A 21,711-nucleotide genomic window follows, 5' to 3' on the forward strand; every position below is an offset into this window, starting at 1 on the left:
AACTTATCTACTTATCATTCAAAGTCATAGTTTCATCTTGAACCACTACGAGATGTTTTCAGCTGTTCACAGTTGCAATTACTTTCTTTTGCCTCAGATAACACATTGCACTCTGTCTTTCAGTTCAGACTGCTAGGTCGGATTGTCACAGATGTATCACCAATAACTAGTACAGTGTTTGGCACATAGTCTTCATGTTCATTAATATCTGCTGAATGAAAGATAAGCCCTGCGTATGCTTTGTCCATACTGGATTATCAGCCCTGGAGGGTGCTGGACACATCATCATCATTGTTGTATTTCCAATTCACCCTGCACATACAGAATATTTCACAAATGCCTGGGGAAAAGAAAATTCATTGGCCTTTGTTCTATAAACTTATATAAAATACTTAATTTATATAAAATACCATTATTTATATAAGAATGGTATACTTATATACTTATTAATATAAAATGTTATACATTTATCCCCAAATTAAGAATTTGCTTCTTCTCTCTCCTTTGGTTAAACAACATTCATTACCTAAACTTTCCCCTTGATGTTGAAAATAAAAATAGCTTATATAACTTAACAGTGTACAATGGACTCTGACATCTTTTATAGCCTGTAATCATCACAACAGCCTGCGAGGAAGTCTGGGTCAGGGTCGGCAATACTGACTCAGAGCAGGAACCTGAAGTCAAGATGGTTAAATAACTTGCCCCAGGTTAGAGAACTAGTGTGTGATGTTGCTATAACTAGAACTTAATTTCTCTCCAAATCTGTGGGGCTTTTAAAGTTCTGTTTCCTAAATGTAAAATTTAAAAGGTGAGCTCTCATGATAATGCTTCAACAACATTCTTTGGGAAAATCACTCAGCAGCTTTCTCTCCGTCTCCCATAGTATTCATTCAGCACCACCACATTTTAAGGAGACCCCGGTCATGAACCCTGGATGAAGATAAAATTCTCACATTTCCAATGAAGAAAAATCAGAAGAAACCAGGTGCATGAGTGCTCTTTCTTTCCTTGTAGGAAAGTCCAGAATTGACCTAGCTTGTTTCTCTTTCCCTACAACTCTTGTTTCCTATCCCTTCTTCCATTTTCTCTCATTCCTTATGTCAGTCCCACTTGGTGTTCCCTCTCACCTCAATCCACAAAACCACATTTATCTTAACAAATGCTCTACTCCTGGGATTAAACATTGACTTAGTGGCTCAGCTTTCCTGATTGGGTTTCTGTGCCCTGACCCAGATCCTGACACATGATGGGCATGGAGTAAACATCTGCTCAGGAACAAAAGATGAAATGGCTGCGCACATCTTCTCTGGCTGACAGGCCCTTTATTAGGTGTATTCATCAACCATCATGCAATTACATCATGAACAAGAGCACTGGATTCGCCAGTTTCACCCCTTACAGCAGCACTGCCCAAGGAAAGGTTTCTAGGATGAGGCATATTTCTAGACCTGTCCTGACCAATATGGGATCCATCAATCACATGCGGCAATCAAGTACTTGAAATGTGGCTAGTGAGACTAGGAGCTGAACTTCTATTTATTTATTTTTTAAAGGTTTAATTAATTTATTTATTTTAGAGAGTGAGAGAGCGCTCGCACTAGTTGGGGGAGAAGAATAGGGGGAGGGAAATGAGGGGGAACGAATCTCAAGCAGACTCCTTGCTGAGCTTGGAGCTCAACACAGGGCTTGATATCTCACCACCCTGAGATCATGACCTGAGCGGAAACCACGAGTCAGACACTCAACAGACTGAGCCACCCAGGGGCACTTAGCAGCTGAACTTTTAAATTTTATTTCATTTCAATTAACTTAAATTTAAATAGCCACATGTTGCTAGTGGCTACCTTATTGATCAATGCAGATCTATATCATTTCATTCTGAAATCTGGTTATATTATCCAAAGAGAATTCACATGACAGAAATGATTGGGTTTGCAATTGTTGGGCCACAGGCACTAAATATACCACTCATTTACAAAGGTATATAGTAACTCTGAAAGGAGACAGGTTTCTGGAACCACAGAGACTAGAGTTGGTTTTTTACTAGTAGCTCATTCTCAGTGTAACTCTGACCTTACTTTTTCCTCTCTGCAATGGTTTTCTAGAGGTTACACTGAAGGCATGTGTTTATGACTAAGGAGTCATTTGCATGCAATTTTGAAAAATAAATTATCTAATTCAGAAATTCTAGAATAAAAGATACTATTACCAATTCATATATGTTTATTTTGTAATCATGCTTTCCGAGATGTGAGAAAAAACCCCAAATACCCATTGTACAGTTTACTGTTTACAGTGTTTCTTATCCTAAAACAGTAGTTCTAAATAGTTACTGAGTTTATTTACTAAAACATAAAGATAAGAGATTTAATTGATATGAAGAGGCTTTCAGAATCTAATTAACCTCCCAGCTAGTCATTAACTCTATGACCTTTAGAAATAATTGACAGGAAATTTTTTTTCCTTATAAAGAAACTTCCATCGGGTGGCTAAATTTCAGGGTAACAGAGACTACAGTAAATGCCGTTGAGACGACTGGATAATATGCAAAACAGCTATTAATAAAATGAGATATATTTCCAATAATATAATCTATCCACCCAATCTGTTGTTCACATTTGCAGCACTTGCCTAATTACAGTCCTTTTAGTGATCAAGTCTCAAGTCTTTTCTCAGAATGTTCTATGAATTATTTGACCGTGAAGATAAGGAGGAAAGCACGGCCGCCACTATTCTCTGCACTCATAGCACACACGCAAACCAATCACATCACACACGCCCGCTATCTGCTTTCAGAAGGACTCAAAAATCTTCCTCAATATGTGTTCCAGGCAGCCACTACCAACTGACAGGCACTCACAAGGGCAGGGACCAGGAGATGCGGTGCTCAAGACACACAGGGTGACTCAACTGGGTAGTGACGGGCCTTTTACATCATACTTCCGAAGACCTAACGCACTTGCTTTCAAGAGCTAGTTTCACCAAATATCGCTTTAAAAAAATTACTTTATGGTATGATTTTAGACCTCAGTAAAGCTACAAAGAGGAAATGTTTAAAAATGTACTTTCAAACTCCATGCTGGAGACAGCAGATGTTTGGAAAGGGAAGTCTAGATCTTTGCCGCTCACAAAGTTTAGTGCACCGCCTAGCAGCACCAGCATCACCTGGGCAACTGGTCAGAAACACAGACTTCTGGCCCTGCCCCATACCAGTGGGTCCAAATCAGACTTTAAGAAAGAGTCCCAGTGATTCAGACTGGACTAGAGGCATTTCACTGGAGACCTAGTGATCCCCCTTGTCAGATCCTGGCCAAAGTACCAACAGGTCACTTCTCTCTTCCCCAGGAATCAACATATGTTGGTCTTTTACTTTCCACCATTACTATAGGTAGTTACTTCTACGTGGTGTGCTGTGCCTATTTTTTTCTTACAGAGCAACAACTTTATTCATCTCAGGTTCACTTGAAAGATTCTCACCTTTATTATTATCAGAACATATCTGACTTCAACAAGGAAAACTTGGTAAAGTTTAATTTTATTTATACTATAATGTTCATCAGTAAGTTCTTTTATATATACGTATGTATATACACATACGTATATATACACAAATATATGTGTGTGTATAAAATATTTATTGAATGTCTACAATGTGCCATTCATTGAGATGGCCATTGGAGTTAACAGCGATAAATAAAACACCATTATGTCTTTCTGGGAAGGGAAACAGACTTACAATAATAACTTTAAAAAAAATTCAGTGGGGGAACTGAAATAATAAATATCATTTGATTAAAAGACTTATCATCTTTTATTCTGACTCTCTAGGCAGGACTCTGGAATTGTTCCTAAAACTTCACTTTCGAATATTCCATGGTGATATAGTCAGTAACCAATCCTGAGGAAGGAAGGATGTTCTATTCTTTGATATCTGATCTGATACTTTTAAAGCCAAGCAACGCTACATTTACTGAGACACTATCAATCACTAGACTGATTTAAATATGTTGTCCAACACCAAATTCCATATGCCATGAAATCTGTAAATATCACTTACAAAGTGACTATTACGATCCAGGCTAAATATTTTTCCCCTTTCACTTTCAGATATTAGGGGGGAAAAAAACCCCGAACATGAGAACTTTTGTTTGTTCCAGTTCAAGAATGATCACGTAAAATAAAGTGGTGGTGATTAATCATGACAAAGAGACTACATTAGTGAGAAAAGGGCTGTATTTTGAAACCTGTTGTCTATTCTACTATTAAATAATTTTCTGCCGAGTCTGTGTTAGTACTAATGCCCATACGCCCTTAGAGCTGTGCAGTAGCAGATGAGAGGAAATTCAGTTTTATGGCCCAGTGCATATAACTTAAGTAATTTAACATGCACTTTCTTTGTTCAACAATGATGTTCCTTTTTTTTTATGTTCTTAATAAATGAGATGTGAAGCAGCTTTTCATGTTTACAAAATGCATGTAAATTAAGCAAAAATCTTATTTTTAAAAAGAAACGAATCTTCAAATTCGACATATAAAAATCTACTTGGTAGTTTTGACAAATACGAATACATTTTTAGGCCCATTTCTTCTCTTAAACTTTGGGGAATAAATATAAATGTGATTCATAGGGACTAGTAAAAGTCTTTTATAGATATATAAATTAAAATGAACATTACAATTTAGTAGAAATTTGCAAGACCTTGTTTTTACAAAATCATTTTTCCCCCTTTTTCTTGGAAGCCTCAACACCGAAGGTTTAAATCCTTTATGGAATATACTAATGCTTTCTTCATTTTTCACTACTATCTACTGAAAAGCAATTATATACTTGGTTTAACAGAGGACAGGAGAGAGCTACCGAGTTACTTGCAGTAAGAACTATTTTAATTATATTTTATAGTAACCTAAGAAGAATTTTTAATGTACTTCAAGAATATTATTTCTCTAAGTTCCTTCATAAAGAAAACAACCTGCTTTTCTGAAGAAATGAAATTACTAACTATAAAGTTAAATACTGGTTCATGTTGCCTCAAGTAAATTTAAAATAGTAACAAGAAAGGTCTACCCCCTTTCCGTTCACAAGCTTCACATTTAAAAAATAGCGCACAGGGCTTAGCTCCTTGTCAGTCTGGACAATTTGCAAGTGCTTTCTGACCAGGTAGTAAGTTTACCGATTGACTCTGTGGTTATTGGTTTAGGGGTAAAATATGTTTTTAGTTTTACACTGAGTGTTTAGTTCCAAACTGGTGTCTCTCGTAGTGAACATTTATGCTCTGGATTCTAAAATGTCACTGTTACACGGTTCTTTACTTCTGAAATGCACTCCTCAAATTTTATATTGAAGAACTAATCTTGGTGTTAATTTGAGAACCCAATTAGTTTAAATGCCTCTCTCTCTCTCTCTTTCTTTTTGAAGACTTTATTTATTTATTTGACAGAGAGAGACAGAGAGAGCGCACAAGCAGGAGGAGTGGTAGGCAGAGGGAGAAGCAGGCTCCCTGCAGAGCAGGGGGAGCCCGATGTGGGGCTGGATCCCAGGACCCTGGGATCATGACCTGAGCCGAAGGCAGTCACTTAACCAACTGAGCCACCCAGGTGCCCCTAAATGCCTCTCTTTTCACATTTCAGTCTAGACCAGCGCTGTTGCACGGAACTCTCTGTAATGATCAATGCATTTTACATCTTCCCTGGGCCATCTGCCAGTCACTAGTTGCACGTGGCTACTGAGCCCTTAAAATGTGGGTAGTGCAAACGGGGGACTGAACTGGACATCTTATCTAATTTTAATTCATTTAAATGTGAATAGTCATATAATGACTAGTGGTTAGTGTATTAGAATAGATCTGGATTTAGTTTCTTGATTGTGCTTTGATAAAAGTTGCCAAATTTTAATGAAGTTTCATTGGAGCTATAAAAGCATTTTTCATACTTTAGATTTATAACATTATGCTATGTGATAATCACTCGGACATACCCTGTTATAACTGTCTCCCTCTGCTTATTTATTCTACAAATATATTCTGAGCGCCTCATATTCTCTAGGCCTCCCTCACATGAAGTTCTGGAGATATGATGGTAAACAAAATGTACACAGTCCCTTCCCTCCAGGAGTTTAACATCTTCTGTGGAACAGGCAACTGGATAACATGGTGCTGTGGTAGAGAAAATACAGTTTTAATTCTAATATAGGAAAAAAACCCACCACAAGGTAAATAGGACAGTTCAAGGACGGCTTTCTGAAAGTATAAATTGGGACCTGCCTTGAATGGAGGATAAATAGAAGCCAAGCAAAGGCCTAGTAAGGAGTGTTAAAGACAAAAGAAATCAGGTTCGGAGAAGCTGAGGAAAATCAGCATGTTTTCATGGCTCAAATATTGGATGGCAGTGGTGGGGGGAGGGAAATAGCAAAGGGGGAGGCTGGAGAGGAAGATAAAACAGGGGCCAGATCATGCATGGCCTTGTGAGCAATCTTAAGGACCAAGAGTCCTTGAGGGCTTTGTTTATGTTTGTATCTCTAGGCGTTCCAAGACACACACCACATGGTAGGAATTCAACCAGTCTTTGTTCAGTGAATGCATAAAGAAATAAAAATACAATAAATAACCAAATAAGTGAATGTGCTTTTACTCTTAAGTACCTATGATGGGTATTAAGAAGGGCACCTGTTAGGATGAGCACCGGATACTATACGTAAGTAATGGATCACTAAATTCTACTCCTGAAACTAATATTACACTATATGTTAACAAACTGCAATTTAAATAAAAACTTGAAATGAGAAAAAAATGAAGCCCATGGAAAGAGCCACATGCCACCTCACTGCAAAAAAAAAAAAAAGTACCCATATGCAATATACATCTATAAAGCATTCATAAAAATAATTTTATCTCCCCCCATATATATATTTTTAAGTAGGCTCCATGCCCAGTGTGGAGCCCAATGTGAGGCCCCAACTCACAACCCCAAGATTAAGACCTGAGCTGAGACCAAAAGTCAGATGCTCAACTGACTGAGCCACTAAGGTGCCCCTTATATATCTAACTATATTTTATAAGTATAAAATTGGAACCTACTTAATTAGTTTAGATACAACGAAAGCTCAAGTAAAATAAACATATTTTCATATTTTTACATCTATTCCCAAATTAGATAATACAGAGTTTGTAAAAAAGTCCATTTCCATTATTTGCTGCATTTGGTTTTCAACAAAAATGACACTCCTCAATTTTCATCAAACTATGCAAAAGTACTTAGCTTATTGATAACCTCCAGGAACATTGTGAAACAATAAATTTATAAGCTATTTCCATGTCTTTTCAGTTCTAATTCAGGCCTTAATTATTACTGTGCAAGGAAACATTTTGGTGGAACTGTTCTTAGAATTCTTTAAATCCAAACAAGATTCAGATGACAGAAAATAAAATTTCATGTAAATATCATCTCTTCCTCTCCTCTCTTCCTCTCCCCCCCCGACACACACACACACACACACACACACACACACGCACTCTTCTTGCCATTTGTGCATCTAAAAAAAAACCAATCCTTTTACTGAGACTATTGTAAATCAAAGATTTCTTCTGCAGGAGTTATGTCCATCTTTTTGGTTTCCTAGGGAGCAGCAGAGGGCCCTGTGTTCTATTTCCCTTCCACATTTAGTCACTTGACTACTGGACCAGACTGGATGAGAAGCTCAACAGAATCAGTGAATCACTGAAGGGTGACAGCTTCCCTCCCGGCCAGGTGCTAAGCAACATTCTCATATGGGTTTTGCGGTTAGAAAACGTGTTTGATAATGGAGGTAACCTGTCTGGGACTTCTGTCACTCCAAGGACCACCTGCAACAATCTGGTGATCAATGACTTGTTTGAATGACTTTTGTTTAATTGTTTAGCTTATGTCTTTCTTTCAGTAGCTTGTATTACATTAATGAGGTTATTGCTCCTTTGCTTTCCAACTGTTCCCAAGCTGATTTTTATATACGTTCTACATCCTTAACAAGAATGCCTGTCTTCTGCTGTTTCAGAATGCCTTGTACAGTGCTGACTGTAAGCTGACACTTGCTAAATCATTGTTAAGAGAAGGCTGGCCTGTAAGCATGTCCTGTGGGCCTTGCATTCTTCAGGTTATCTTGAAGTGCTCAACACCACATCTTCTTCCAGCAATAGAGCCCAATATCAACTGTGAGGGTAGGAAGGCAGAAGGCAGCCAGGGGTGTAGCTAAGACAGTCGGAGGAGATGAAGGGGATAGTTCCCTTAATAACATCAGAATCCCTACTGAATTTCAACAGCCTCATAAGCCAGCATGTTGAGTAAATATCCATACACTTGTCACATAGTTAAATAAAACGGACTTTCTTCAAAGGAAGCGCATTTAATACACTGTTTTTGTTTTTTTAAAGCAATGGATTAAAAATTTAACACATTTACTAAATCTGGCATATTTATATATTGTATCTAAACAGATATTCAAGCTGCATTATAATATAATAATAAAAAAACCTATCTCAGTCTGTCTATTAAGTCTTTGTCTTTGTGCCATTGTAACAGTAGTGCTAATTATCAAGCAAAGACATGATAATTACGCAGAGCTTTTTTGCTAAAAGAAGGAATCTTTTTCAACACCCACGCGCTGCACAATTTCCTATGACCCTGTAACACTACTCTGGTGTGGCCCAGAAATTTGTATTTTGGTCTAAATGCTGGGAATCATATTATTGCTCTCTCTGTGCCAATCTTTTTTTCTTGTGAGTAAACTGTTTTTGGAGGGTTAAGGGAGAGGGGTAATGGTCCAAATGGGAAATATAAAACTAATGACCCTTCATGAAACATATTATGTTCCTCATTAAACTTACTCAGTTAAATGTATTCCATTAAATTAAAATAAATAGGATTTAAAATTTTACCCAGGAGTAGTAAACTACCTTAACTCTCAACTTTGTGTTAGATTCATTCTAAGGATGGATTCCTCAAATCCCTGATGTATCCCAGGCTCTTAGCCTCCAACACAATTTATGTCTTTTATTTATTTATTTATTTATTTATTTATTTAAAGATTTTATTTATTTATTAGACAGAGATAGAGACAGCCAGCGAGAGAGGGAACACAAGCAGGGGGAGTGGGAGAGGAAGAAGCAGGCTCATAACGGAGGAGCCTGACGTGGGGCTCGATCCCGTAACGCCGGGATCACGCCCTGAGCCGAAGGCAGACGCCTAACCGCTGTGCCACCCAGGAGCCCCTATTTATTTATTTATTAAAATTTTTTTTAGAGGAGTGGAGGGGCAGTGGGAGAGGGAGAATCAAGCAGGGTTCACACCCAGCACAAAGCCTGATGCGGGGCTCCATCTTACAACCCTGAAATCAGGACCTGAGCTGAGATCAAGAGTCCGATGCTTAACTGACTGAGTCACCCAGGCGCCCCAACACTATTTATGTCTCAGTGCTGCAGAGGTTTTCAAACTTAGCGTATGCAAGAATTACTTGGGAAACTTGTTATAAATGCAGCTTTCCATCCAGATTCCTTCTTCTCCATCGAGTATTTCAAGCATAGTGATTTCAATGAGCACACTTTGAAAAATACTCTATGTGGGGGTGATGTAAATTTTATTAAGGTTAGGGATCCCGCTTTACCCCTTCCTCATTTATCTCTGTTATTACTAAAGTGGAAAAGCCAAATAGGTGAAGAATGTGTGATTCAGGGAGCTGAGCAGGACTGACTTATAACATGTTCTGTTCATCCAAAGAATCAAGCCATCACTAGGTTTGATCTAGGAGCCCCCTGTCTTTTTGAGAGGTTCAGAACTTTCATTTACTGATATTAAATGCAAGATAATGGAGCTGCTTCTTTACTCTCTTTTAAAAGTATTGCTTTTTAAGGAATTGTGTTGCAAAGGACTTTCAAATGCAATGGCTTCATTTTTAAGATGAGGATACTTCAGCCCAAAGAAGTAGCTAACTTGTCACATAGTAAGAATGCGCAAGACAAGGTTTCAAATGCAAGCCCTCTGACTTGTAACCCAGTGCTCTTCTCATAGCCTTTTAAAGAAGTCTGGCTCAGATACCCATCTGTCCAAGAATATGGAAGTCTTGAGAATGCGAAGTTCTCAGTCACCTTTAAATCACTCAGTATATTCCTGACTAAAGCTCTGAGAAAATGAATTTTCTAGATTTTTAAGCTCCTTTAAGAAAGCGAATTTTGAAAGCCAACACATTTTTCAACTACTCTGCTATGGTTCTATTGCATTTCACATCATGTTAAGGACGGGAGCAGTTTAAGTCTGATGACAAATTCCCTGAAACTTTTGTGCTAACAGCTTTGGTAATGAGATGGAGTCTTGACTATAGAGTTGTTTTGTGTTTGGGACTTATGTTAAATGTGTGTGAGTGCACATACACACAAACTCACATACACAAACACACACATTAAAGCACCTATGAGATTTGACAGTCAACAAGTTCTGTTCATATTCGTGTTTGTTTATGTATTTTCACAGTTATATGTACACATGGATAAAATATTATCTGAAATACATAGTAGTAAGTTTTATAAATGACCTTAAATTTCAAAATCAAGGCATACAATTAAAATCGTGTCAATGAAAAACTGAATTGACATTTGGTAATACAAATCAGCAAGTGTTTTAAACATATACCACATTAAGTTTACTTATTCACTTTTGTTTTCTGAAATTATTTGCTTGGCCTTGTTAGGCAAAAATAAAATAAAATAAAAGGCCATCAGCTCAATACTTAAATTATTTTATTTTATTTATTTACTAAGTTTGCTCCACACCCAGCATGGAGCACAAGGTGGGGCTTGAACTCAACAACCCTGAGATCAAGACCTGAGCTGAGATCAAGAGTCGAATGCTTAACAGACTGAGCCACCTAGCTGCCCCAGCTCAATACTTCTAAAAAACTTCCAAAAAAAAAGGCAAAGACGTGAGAATCAGTCTTAGGCAATTATAACAGGTAAAAAGAAGATGAAAATGAGAGGTTGATTAATTTCATCAGGATTAGTGCTAGATTTTTTTCATAATATGGAACAGTCTAAAGTAATGGCAAGAATAACCTGTACTCTGGCAAATTGACTCTGCATACATACTTTTGAAAAATTTATTAATTTTCTTTTAATTCTGGGAAAGCAATCATAATCACAATCTAGGTAACCATGAGGAGATAGACAGGTGAAGGAAATAGACAGGGGCAGTCCTCATTGCACATCTTTTTTGGTTTAGTATTCACTGTTTATGAAGGGTACTATAAGGCAATAACATTTAAATAGGATACATGCCGGAAGTGTTTAAAACTGCATGGCAATGTTACTTATGCTAATGAATCAAAAACATTTTTTGAGTTTTAATGTGATGCTTATTTATTTCTGGCACAATAAAACGTTTTAAAATCTAACTTTGATAAAACACCAAGCTAACATTTAGAAATTCATTTTCATCAGATTTCTGATTCCATGTATATTAACAATGCTACACTAAATGATATAATTGGGGGGAGAACATTTCTAGCAGAATAATTGTCTTTACCCTTTCAGTAAGAATGCATTAGGAAGAATGAATTAGAAAGAAGAGACAAAGTGAAAAATTGAAGTATAAGGCCGGGGTGAGTTCATTTTTAAACATTTTTTTTCTTTGATAATGCTGCAACACTAGCGTATACCTAAAAGGAACCATCAAAAGTAAGTAAAGCCCTGTGTTGGCCACAATTCCCAAGTCCGGTTTCCTGATACGGCCGTGGGCAATGATGACTCATGGAGGATGAGGTCAGTAGTTGACCTGGTGCCTGATTTCTAGCAAGGACCAGATATACATTGTCCCTATCACCATATCACTCTAACTCGCTTTCTGCAGGAATAGAAAGGGTGGAGTAACGCTGGGGTGATAACCAGGGGGGCACCTGTGGGGACAGAAACACCTTAGAAAAAGGAATTAGTGTGTGTGTGTGCGCGCGCGTGTGTGGAAAGGGGAGGCCCAACCATTACACCGCTCTGCCAGTTGGAGTTCGCCAACCACGCATGCGCTCTCACCTCCACGATGTCTGAGTTTGTCCGGCTCTCATGCGGCTCGTTGTACTCCGTGTACTTGAGCAACACCTTGTCCATGTCAGTGCTCGCATACTGGAACAGCTTGTTGGTGCTGTTGAAGATGATCAGAGCGATCTCACAGTCACAGAGCACGCTCAGCTCGTACGCCTTCTTCATCAACCCAAATTTCCTCTTTGTAAATGTCACCTGGGAAAAAAAACAGGCATTTTTTTTTTTTAAAGGAAAAGAAAACGCATGCTTTTTTTTTTTTTTTTAAACAGTACTTCTTTTCCTTTGTGAAACAAAGTGTGTCGTTGTCAGAGCCCTCGGGCACTAACACATTTGGAAAGAAAGCAAATAAATCTAAAACTAATTTCTGCTTAGAATTTGAAAAGTGTGATTTCTAGCTTGTTGCTGAATGTGAAACTGTAAATGCCAGATTTAATGTAGGGCATTTTAATGAAGGTGACCAGAGAACTATTCATGTTTTTTGAAGCAGTTTAAGATTTGAGAAAATTAATTTCAGCATGTTTAACATCTTTCCCAATTACAAGTTTGGAGCTCATTTTTGACCACGTGAAGACTGGACATGACATTATGAACATAGCATTTTAGATGTGTTCAGAAATTCTGTGCATGTTCAAAACTTTTTAAAAATTGTTTAGTTTAATTGAAAACACCCGAGGGGATAAGACTGTGCTTTCAGACAGTGCTGTATTATGTTTTCTAGAAATACAGCGGAAAGTTGGAAGTACTTTGGTCATAATACCGTTAGAGTTCTGTTTTCAATCTTTTGTGTATCTTTCTTCCTCTCTCAGGCCAGAAACTGTATTGTTATCTTTGCCTTTTTCTTCTTTTAATCTAATCTATTACCAAGTCCCATAATTCCTTCCCTCGAAATGTTTCTCAGGTTCACACTTTCTTGTCTATTTCCCAGGCAGCTCAATCATTCCTGTCCTTATCAGTTTCCTGTCCTAGATGATCTCCCTGTCTGAAATCACTCCCTCCTCAATTCATCCCCAATCTTCAAAACTCACTCTTCACACGGCCTTTCTCCTGATGAGCCATCCATAACAGCTCTGACTTTGAATACTTCCTACCTGGCAAGGGTACCAAATGCAAATAAAAATTTCACTATTGCCAATTTCATTCCTATCTTGATTACACTCATTGTTAACTGTAAGCCTTTATATGGCCCAGCCTTTCCCAGCAGGTGTTCCGTGGAATATCATCTCTATAAAATACTCTTTAGGACAAAAAGTTCAGTGGCCCAATACATTTGGCAAATGAGCCACACGTTGATATATTAAAGGCTGGAAAATCTTTTAAATTTTGTTTAACTTCCACCCAAACCTATTGTTGACAGAATGTTTGTTTCTTTGCTTATTTATTTATTTAGAGGAGCACTTACTATCGTTTTTCAAAGCTAGGTTTTTTGAAGCATATACTCTGGGAAATGGTGACTTACTTAATTTAGCTGATTTTTGAAGGGACAACTTAATTTTTTTTCTCACCTTCAGATCTAACACATCTTGCAGAGGCCAGTCCAGTTTTATCTAATATCTATTTGTGTGTAATTCCCAAATCTAGATTCCCACTCCTCATCTTTTTTTTCGTCTCCGGACACCTAAAGGATGTCCTCCAGTCCTATGTCTATCTGATGAGGTCTCTTAAACCTCCACAGCTTAAACTCACTATCTTCATCCTTCAATCTGCTCCCCCTCCTGACTTAGCCATCTCACAATAAACTCAGTCACCCAAACTAGAGACCTCAGAGTGAACTTTGAATCCTACCCCATCCCACACACCTAAATAAATGTGTTGACAGGAACTGTGGGTGAGCAGACAGAAAACCTGACCTCCTGGTCTCCTCAATCCTCCACACTTTGTTAATACTGTTTTACCTATCACCCTTTATTTTTCCTTAATAGCACTTATCACATTTCATAATTTGTATATTTTTGTGTGTGATCACATGTTTAATGTCTGTCTCTTCCTCTATAGTGCATATTCCACAAGGCCATATGCCATTTCTATATGCTCACTGTGGTATGCCCAGTGCTTGGAACAGCAGACACATATGGGCACAAGGTAAATAAAGATCTGTAGTATAAAAATGAAATAGGGAAAACTATCACATGAAGTTTTTAGAAATATCAAAATGATAAACGTTATCTAAAATTCTGTGATAGCTTTTCCCATGAATTTTTTTTTATCAGCTCATGAGTAGAATTCTAGAAAGATAAATCTATACTTAACAATGATTATACTGTTTTATCACATTTGCATTAAAGGCAGAATGGTAGAAAAGGAAGAACACTGGGCCTGGATTAAGAGGACCCCAGATTTGAATGCTAGGTGCTAATCATGAGAAATTCACTTAACTTCTTCGAGTTGGATTTTTCTCTGAGTTTGATTTTTCATCTGTAAAATAGAGAGAACGACTACTCTTAGTGTTGCTGTGAGGACTGCACAAAATAAATGTACAGTATTAAGCACAGTGCTTAACACTGAAGCTCAATAAACCTAGCTCCCATCCCTCACTTGGTTGATGAACATTAAAAGGACTTACAAAATATGTCTATGTTGGTGGCTCTGAGGAGTCTACTGATTAAAGCTATTTGAGGATCTCATTATTCCTAATATAAAGATAAAGCTGAAATATGGAATCCCCTCTGATCATTCTTTGGAAAATATGCTATTTATCATACCACATCAGCTAGTCAATATCTACTCAAATACATCATTTACATTTCAACTTGGGACAATTTTTCTTTGTAATAATTGCCAAAGTCTCACCTTTTGTTTTACGATTATTGATTGTGTTTCTAAGGTGCTTCTAATAAAATATACCTAGTGTTTTATTTTCATATCTGATTGTCACACTAGAAACTCATTCAGATGAGTTATGATTAGTATTAATAATGAGTTAAATAAAGACTATCTCTGTGGAATGGATAAAGAATCATAATTATTACATAGATTTATATAAAATGTCTTATAATATTTATTTTAGATGCAATTTAGTTACCCGGATGCACTTGCACATTGGTATTTTATTTAGTGAAACGGTGTAAGAGTAGGTTCAATACAGAAGGCACTGGCCCAAAATACTTTCATATATCTAAAACCACTTTTAATCAGACTTTCATAACCACAAACTGTAGGTGGAATGTCTCAATACAGTATGGTTTCTGTTGTACTCAACCTCAGAATTTAGCACGTTACAACACTCACCATCAAAGTACATTTCAGCACAGAAATATCATTAAAGCTACTATTTGTGTTTACTTTTAGGTACTCCTCAACTTTTGTGTAACCAAATAGGCTTCTGGATAATGCATACTTATTTAATAATACCTGTCAAAAAAATCAGCGCATATAGCTTCTTTTCATTAAAGCTACGAACTGAAATGGTGCTAACTGTATTAAAGCATTTAAGAAAATATCTTCAAAATCTACTCTTAATTGCTCTAAATTTAATTCTGTATTATGTTCATATTCTTCATAGCATACTCAAAATGTATTTTATAATGCTTTTTCTCTCATTGTGCATAGTTAGATAAAACTGTTTTTAAGCATTAAGCTTTCTAAAGAGACCTGGGATATTACTCTTCATTTAAAATATGCCACTCAATGACAAAGATTGCATTTCAGAGCTTTTATACTTAAATATAATAATGTATTGTAATGATTACATTTTTCATAACGTGACAATAATTTGTAATGGGGACAAGTCCATTTCTATTTAAATAATATATTTTTAACCTTAGGTGAGGTAGAAAACTGTTTTTATAGTAGTTAGGCAAAAAGATGCTCTTTTCCAGTGCTTACATCAATCAAGGTGCACTGACAAAGAGATTTATGCCAGTATTGTTTAGTGGACACTGTACCTCAACATTTAGTTTTCAGAATTAAAGAGACTTAATATGCATGGAAAGCAAAATTACTCTGTAACACTGACCATTTTATTTTTTTTCTTTCACTTCTTGAAACAGTCCCAAATAGAATGATGATGCTGCAGTAGGAGGTTTCAGTATTAAGTTTTATAGTAACTTCGAGTTACTAGCATAAGGGCAGGCATCACACATCTTATATTTACAATTACTTTAGAACTTACTAAGTATGAATCAGGAATTGAAATTAGAATTTGAAATTAAGAAAAGGCACATTCATTAAATACAGCTCCATACAAATCAGTTTTAAAGAAATCTGGTAAATCTGTTCACAGAAACAAAAGTAATTCAAGCAATTTTTATTGAGCATTTTCTATATGCCAAATGCTAAGCAACATTTATTGACCCGTCAGACATTTGTGCTAGGTGCTGATGCTTCTATTACATATATATCTCCCTTGTTCATGTCTCTTCCTCATGGCTGGAGAAAAAATAGTCATTTAATTCATTAAGGCTTAAAAGCACTTTTCTTTATTTGAAGCAAAATGCATTACTTAGTTAATAGCGTTATATTTTCAGTCATGTGTAATGATACGAAATTGTATTTTTATCTAGAGTTAGGTGAATTCAATGTTTGTTTTCTGACCAACCTTCTCTCTAGACTGCACAAGAAAAATAACAGTAGATTTTAACCCAATCAAGATGAAATATGAAATGAAACCTACCATATTGGTTATTTCTTATCTTGTACTCAGTGAAAGCTGATTGTGGTATTATGTCCCTCCCCCTTTCCATCTGGTTGCTGGCAGGCTCCCAATCAAGCTGCAAGGCTTAAATTAGTTTAAATGCCAATTTCTTCTATGAAGCTTTCATTGTTATATTCAGATAAAACTCATTCCTCTTGCATTGTTGTCCTCTAAGACTTTTTACAAACCTTTACTCTGAGACTTATTCTAATCTTATAGAGTTGGTTGTTGATGAGTCTGCTTCTCCTGTTGGCTTTTGAGTTCCCCAAAGACCCCATCTGTGGCTTCATACAGACTGACCAGTGGAGACTCAATGAACATTTGCTGAACCAGTGGATTATGGAATGGAAATAGTCTATTTTAAAGTCTGAATGTTTGGTTTGTGGTCAAATTTGATGAAAAAGATGAAGTTCTAAAAAATGGTGGCATGAAGTCAAAGACGTCCTTTTTTTGTAGAATTAAGATAACCTTGATTTTATAGCTTTCAAGCTAAAGTAACTTTTGTAAAGATTAAGCTCATTTAGATTTTTTTAACAATTATTTCAGCAGGATCTGCTGTAGGGGTTTTGTTTGCTTACTTTTTTTTTTTTTTAATATTTTATTTATTTATGTGACAGAGAGACAGCCAGCGAGAGAGGGAACACAGCAGGGGGAGTGGGAGAGGAAGAAGCAGGCTCCTAGCAGAGGAGCCCGATGTGGGACTCGATCCCGGTACGCCGGGATCACGCCCTGAGCCGAAGGCAGACGCCTTAACGACTGCGCTACTCAAGCGCCCCTGTTTGCTTACTTTTAAATTAGCAGTTTCAAGGTCTGAATACTTCAGAGGGAGAAACCAGTTTTCAATTATGTTGACTTTTTATAAAGCCTGAGTTATGTAGGATTTCAACAAAAATTTGCTACCAAGAAAAAAAATAGTCAATGTCTCAATATAATTTTCTGCTAAAGTATTTTTTTTACTTGACTTTTTGATAATTTAATCTTTCAAAAATAAGAGACTTTGGGTATATGTATTTGTTTTACTGGAAAGTTTATATGATACTGAGAGGAATCTTGAGACAAAGTAATTATAACATTTTGGAATCTGTAATAGGAAGCTAGAGATGTCTGGAGAGAAATACATATGTACCTATGCTCTAGACTTGAAGAAAAAGATATTTCAAAAAGTTCAGAGAAAAGTGGTCTTTATTCCTTGCCTAGATGACTCATGATGAAGGATGATAAAGTGTGAAGATAAAAATTTAATTTTATAGTCACAAGATACAGAGATAAAGGGGCAGGATCTAAGAGTTCAAAATGACTGCATTCTTTGAGCAAGAATTTATTGAACCTTCCAGTGAGTTCAGATTTTCAAGGAACATGTATTTGGCAAAGTATTTGATGAAGTCCTCATCTCAATATTATAGAATTGAGACTGGCTAGTAGTAATTTACACGATTTAAATATGAATTGATCGATCAATGTTAAGTTTAAGGGAAAGTCTCTAGTAAAGGGCCACAGAGCTCAGTAGCTTTTCTGTCTCAGACATTTCTAACATTGGTTTAGATGAAGAGATGCTTATCAGACCTGTGTATTAACATAAATCTGGTAGTCTCTATCCATAACTCCTGCTACAGACTAGAAAGCTGGTCACAAATAACATGATGAGACAGGTAATTTTAAAGTCTTCGTTCATATTTGAAAAATACAATTCTATAAGCTCAGGTTGGAGGAAAATTAATGTGGTGGCTGATTTTGGGGAAAAAAATCTAAAATTATAGTGTTCCATAGTGGGAATTAATAATTTTAATGATCTTTTGTTAGTACTCATTAATCTTAGGTACTACCGGTAAGATGACACTTGACAAAATCAGAGTGCCTATTGGATGGCAAACAGGTTGATGTAGGATCTAAGAACATTTTGCATTAGAAGTCACTGAGGGAATCTGGAATGTTTAATCCAGAGAAACAGAGTTAAAAGTGATATGCCGAGGGGCGCCTGGGTGGCACAGCGGTTAAGCGTCTGCCTTCGGCTCAGGGCGTGATCCTGGCGTTATGGGATCGAGCCCCACATCAGGCTCCTCTGCTATGAGCCTGCTTCTTCCTCTCCCACTCCCCCTGCTTGTGTTCCCTCTCTCGCTGGCTGTCTCTGTCTCTGTCAAATAAATAAATAAAATCTTTAAAAAAAAAAAAGTGATATGCCGAACACTTTGCAAGATCTGAAGACTTGCGGCCATGTGAAGAGGCAGAGGAGTTATTCTGTTTTATGCTACAGATCAGAACTAGAAAGCACTGCTGAAAATCTTTTATTTTATTTTATTTTTAAGATTTATTTGAGAGAGAGTGCACGCAAGAGTGTGTGTGGGGGCGGGGTGCAAGGGAGAGAATCTTTGCAGCAGGTTCCCGGCTGAGCGTGGAGCCTGCTGCCGGGTGCTGGACCCCACGACCCATCAGTCAAAACCAAGAACCAGACGCTCAACCCACTGAGGCACCCAGGCGCCCCTAATGAACATCTTTTAAAGAGGCTGAAAATAGGGGAAAATCTAGTGAGGAAAACTGTCAAAGAGTGGATCCTGTCTCATAAAGTAGGAAGCAGTTCATTCCTGAATATGTTCAAGTAGAGCTGCTTATCGAGGAAGGTGTAGGTGTTCCTGAATTAAACAGGAAGCTGGACTAGAATAACCTTTAAAATATGTATTTCAGATTTTAGATGTCCAGATTCTATGCCTAGGTAGCACAGACTTCTAGGTCAAGGGGAAAGTCTGAGTGAATGGTAATACGGTTCAAAACAAAAATCCATTTTTGCAATTTCATTCTATAGAATGCCTTAAATTTTGGTTACTCAATCTCATAAATACAGCATCATAATCACCTCTAATTTCCATATTCCAAGAAATAAAACAGGGTCACTTATTTTTTGTAGCTAGATGAGGTACAACAAAGACTGTACAGATTTTGAGTTACAATATTAAATTTCGGACAGTGCGAAAATGCACAGAAAAATAACTGTAGAGATCAATAAAATAGAAAATTCATCTTATTAAAATATTTTTAAAGAAGCAGTGTGGTATAGAAACAAAAACATGGGAACCGAAAATCAAGTCTGAGGTCTGCCACTTACGAGCTGTGCGCTCTTGGGTAAATTGTTTAACTTATCTGAACCCCAGTTTCCTCCCCTGTAAAATGAAGGTTATATGAAGCATCTTATAGAGTCCCGAGAGTTAACCTAGGGCGGTAACAAAAGTGTAAGTGACTTCTTGACCGTGAAACACTATACAAAGCAATCAGTATTTTTTCTCTGATGTAGTCGGCTCAGTTATTTCTTGTTAGATACTGTAAAAGATTGCTGTCCTAGAACCTGACAACTTGTGTTACCATTATTATGTCTAGACTAGAGTTTCTCTCTCAGCTAGACCTTGAACAGCCCAGAACATCTCTTTTCCAGTCTTGTAACCTGAGGTCCCAGAACAATACTTGTCTAAATATTTGTTGAATTAATGAATGGATAGATGGACAGTGGAATTACACATTTTTTTTTGCAATCCAAAATGAATGGTTAAAAATAAATTTCTGTGCATGCTCTAACCATGTTAATAGGAAGGTTACCATTGAGACAGGAAAATTTCACATTGTTATTTTCCTTTTTGGTCATATTAATTTATGGTGAAAATATGCATTTGGTAAAAATGAATAATAGAGAAATTGGACTGGGTTAAATTTTGTGTGTGAGTTTTGTTGGTGAAATTATCCTGTTTCTTATAATTGTTTTTAGATAAGTATAGACTTCATTTGGTGACTTTTTTCTAAGAAGTTCAAAGACCTTATAATAAGTTATCTCACTACATTTGACAGTGTCTCTTTGAAGTTAGGATATGACACAGTTCGTCATCCCCATTTCTCAGATGATACAAACAAAGACATGAATTGCCATATCCAAGGTCACAAAACTAGTTCCTGGATGAACTAGAAATTCACACAAAATTCATTCTTCATTCCATTAGTGAGTGTTCCCTCTTTTAGATAACTATGCATTTCAGGGGCTGACGTTCAGCACAGCATGGATCCCATCAACTAACTGTTCACTGAACAGCGTGCAGGTATATTAAGAATTGTCAGCAATTTTGATGAGTACGAGCAGAGTAGCGCATAACCTATTAATTAATGTAAGGATAGCTTTCTAGGTTAAGTTAAAAAATATTAATAATACAAAAATTGAGAAGAAGTTGGTTTCTACATTCTGACAATAAATCAAAGCTCCTTTTGTGTGGACACTGTAGCCAATTCTGCCCTCAAGACCTCCAGCCATTCCCACTAAAGCCAGGGAAAATCACATGCATGCACCAGTGGGCACACACTAGTTCTATATTTATGGATGTTTATTTAAATTTCACAAAACGAGAAACATTTTGGTTGGTAAAAAATACAGGTCTGTTTACAGGCAGAACAAAAAAGGTGGGACTCCGACTTACACACAGGCAAGGTAAATATCAAGTTCTAAAAACAGAGGACAAGTCCTGTATCATTTCCTACAGAGCAAGGAGATTAGTTTGACTACCGTGTAATGGAAAGGGCATTTAATAATGAGTCTCCACGCCACATGTGTGCCTGTTCCTTTCACCCCCAATCCCAGCTCTGTTCATGACGTTACCTTAGGAGAACTTTCCTGCTATAATGACTGTGGGAGTCCTTGTACCTTACGGGAAAGAGTTCCGAATAAATGAAGGAAAAGACCTTTGGAAACAGCAGCTGCTCACATCTAAGAGAATAACCGAGTCCTAACTCTAAAGAACTTGCGACACATTACTACGGGAAGCAACAATAATTTTACCTATGGGTCCCTAACACTTCTTTCCACCACTCAGAATACTGTCAGCTGGATCTTAACTGAACTGCTCAGTGAGTCTGCTCAATGAGTAGAGAACTTCTTACTCATTTCTTTAACTCATAAAGTAATTATTAGTTTCTTTGTTTTATAATGTATTTGGGACTAATGTATCCAAGGAATTCTACTTTCGAAGTTTCGAGGTTTTTATCTTTTTTTTTTTTTTTTTT

The 21,711-nt window shown here is 36.9% G+C and overlaps 1 protein-coding gene across 50 annotated transcripts in view; it reads right to left on the minus strand.

Moving 5' to 3' along the window:
• Positions 1-21,711, minus strand: part of MEF2C (myocyte enhancer factor 2C) — a 169,565-nt gene that overhangs the window by 64,653 nt on the left and 83,201 nt on the right. For all 50 annotated transcript variants that reach the window (XM_048221175.2, XM_048221181.2, XM_044384036.3 and 47 more), the window contains one exon: positions 12,045-12,248. In XM_048221175.2, the coding sequence (XP_048077132.1) occupies positions 12,045-12,248 (204 nt within the window). The remainder of the gene's footprint in view (positions 1-12,044; positions 12,249-21,711) is intronic.

This window comes from Ursus arctos, unplaced genomic scaffold, assembly GCF_023065955.2.
Source record: "Ursus arctos isolate Adak ecotype North America unplaced genomic scaffold, UrsArc2.0 scaffold_5, whole genome shotgun sequence".
NCBI classification, from domain to species: Eukaryota; Metazoa; Chordata; class Mammalia; order Carnivora; family Ursidae; genus Ursus; species Ursus arctos.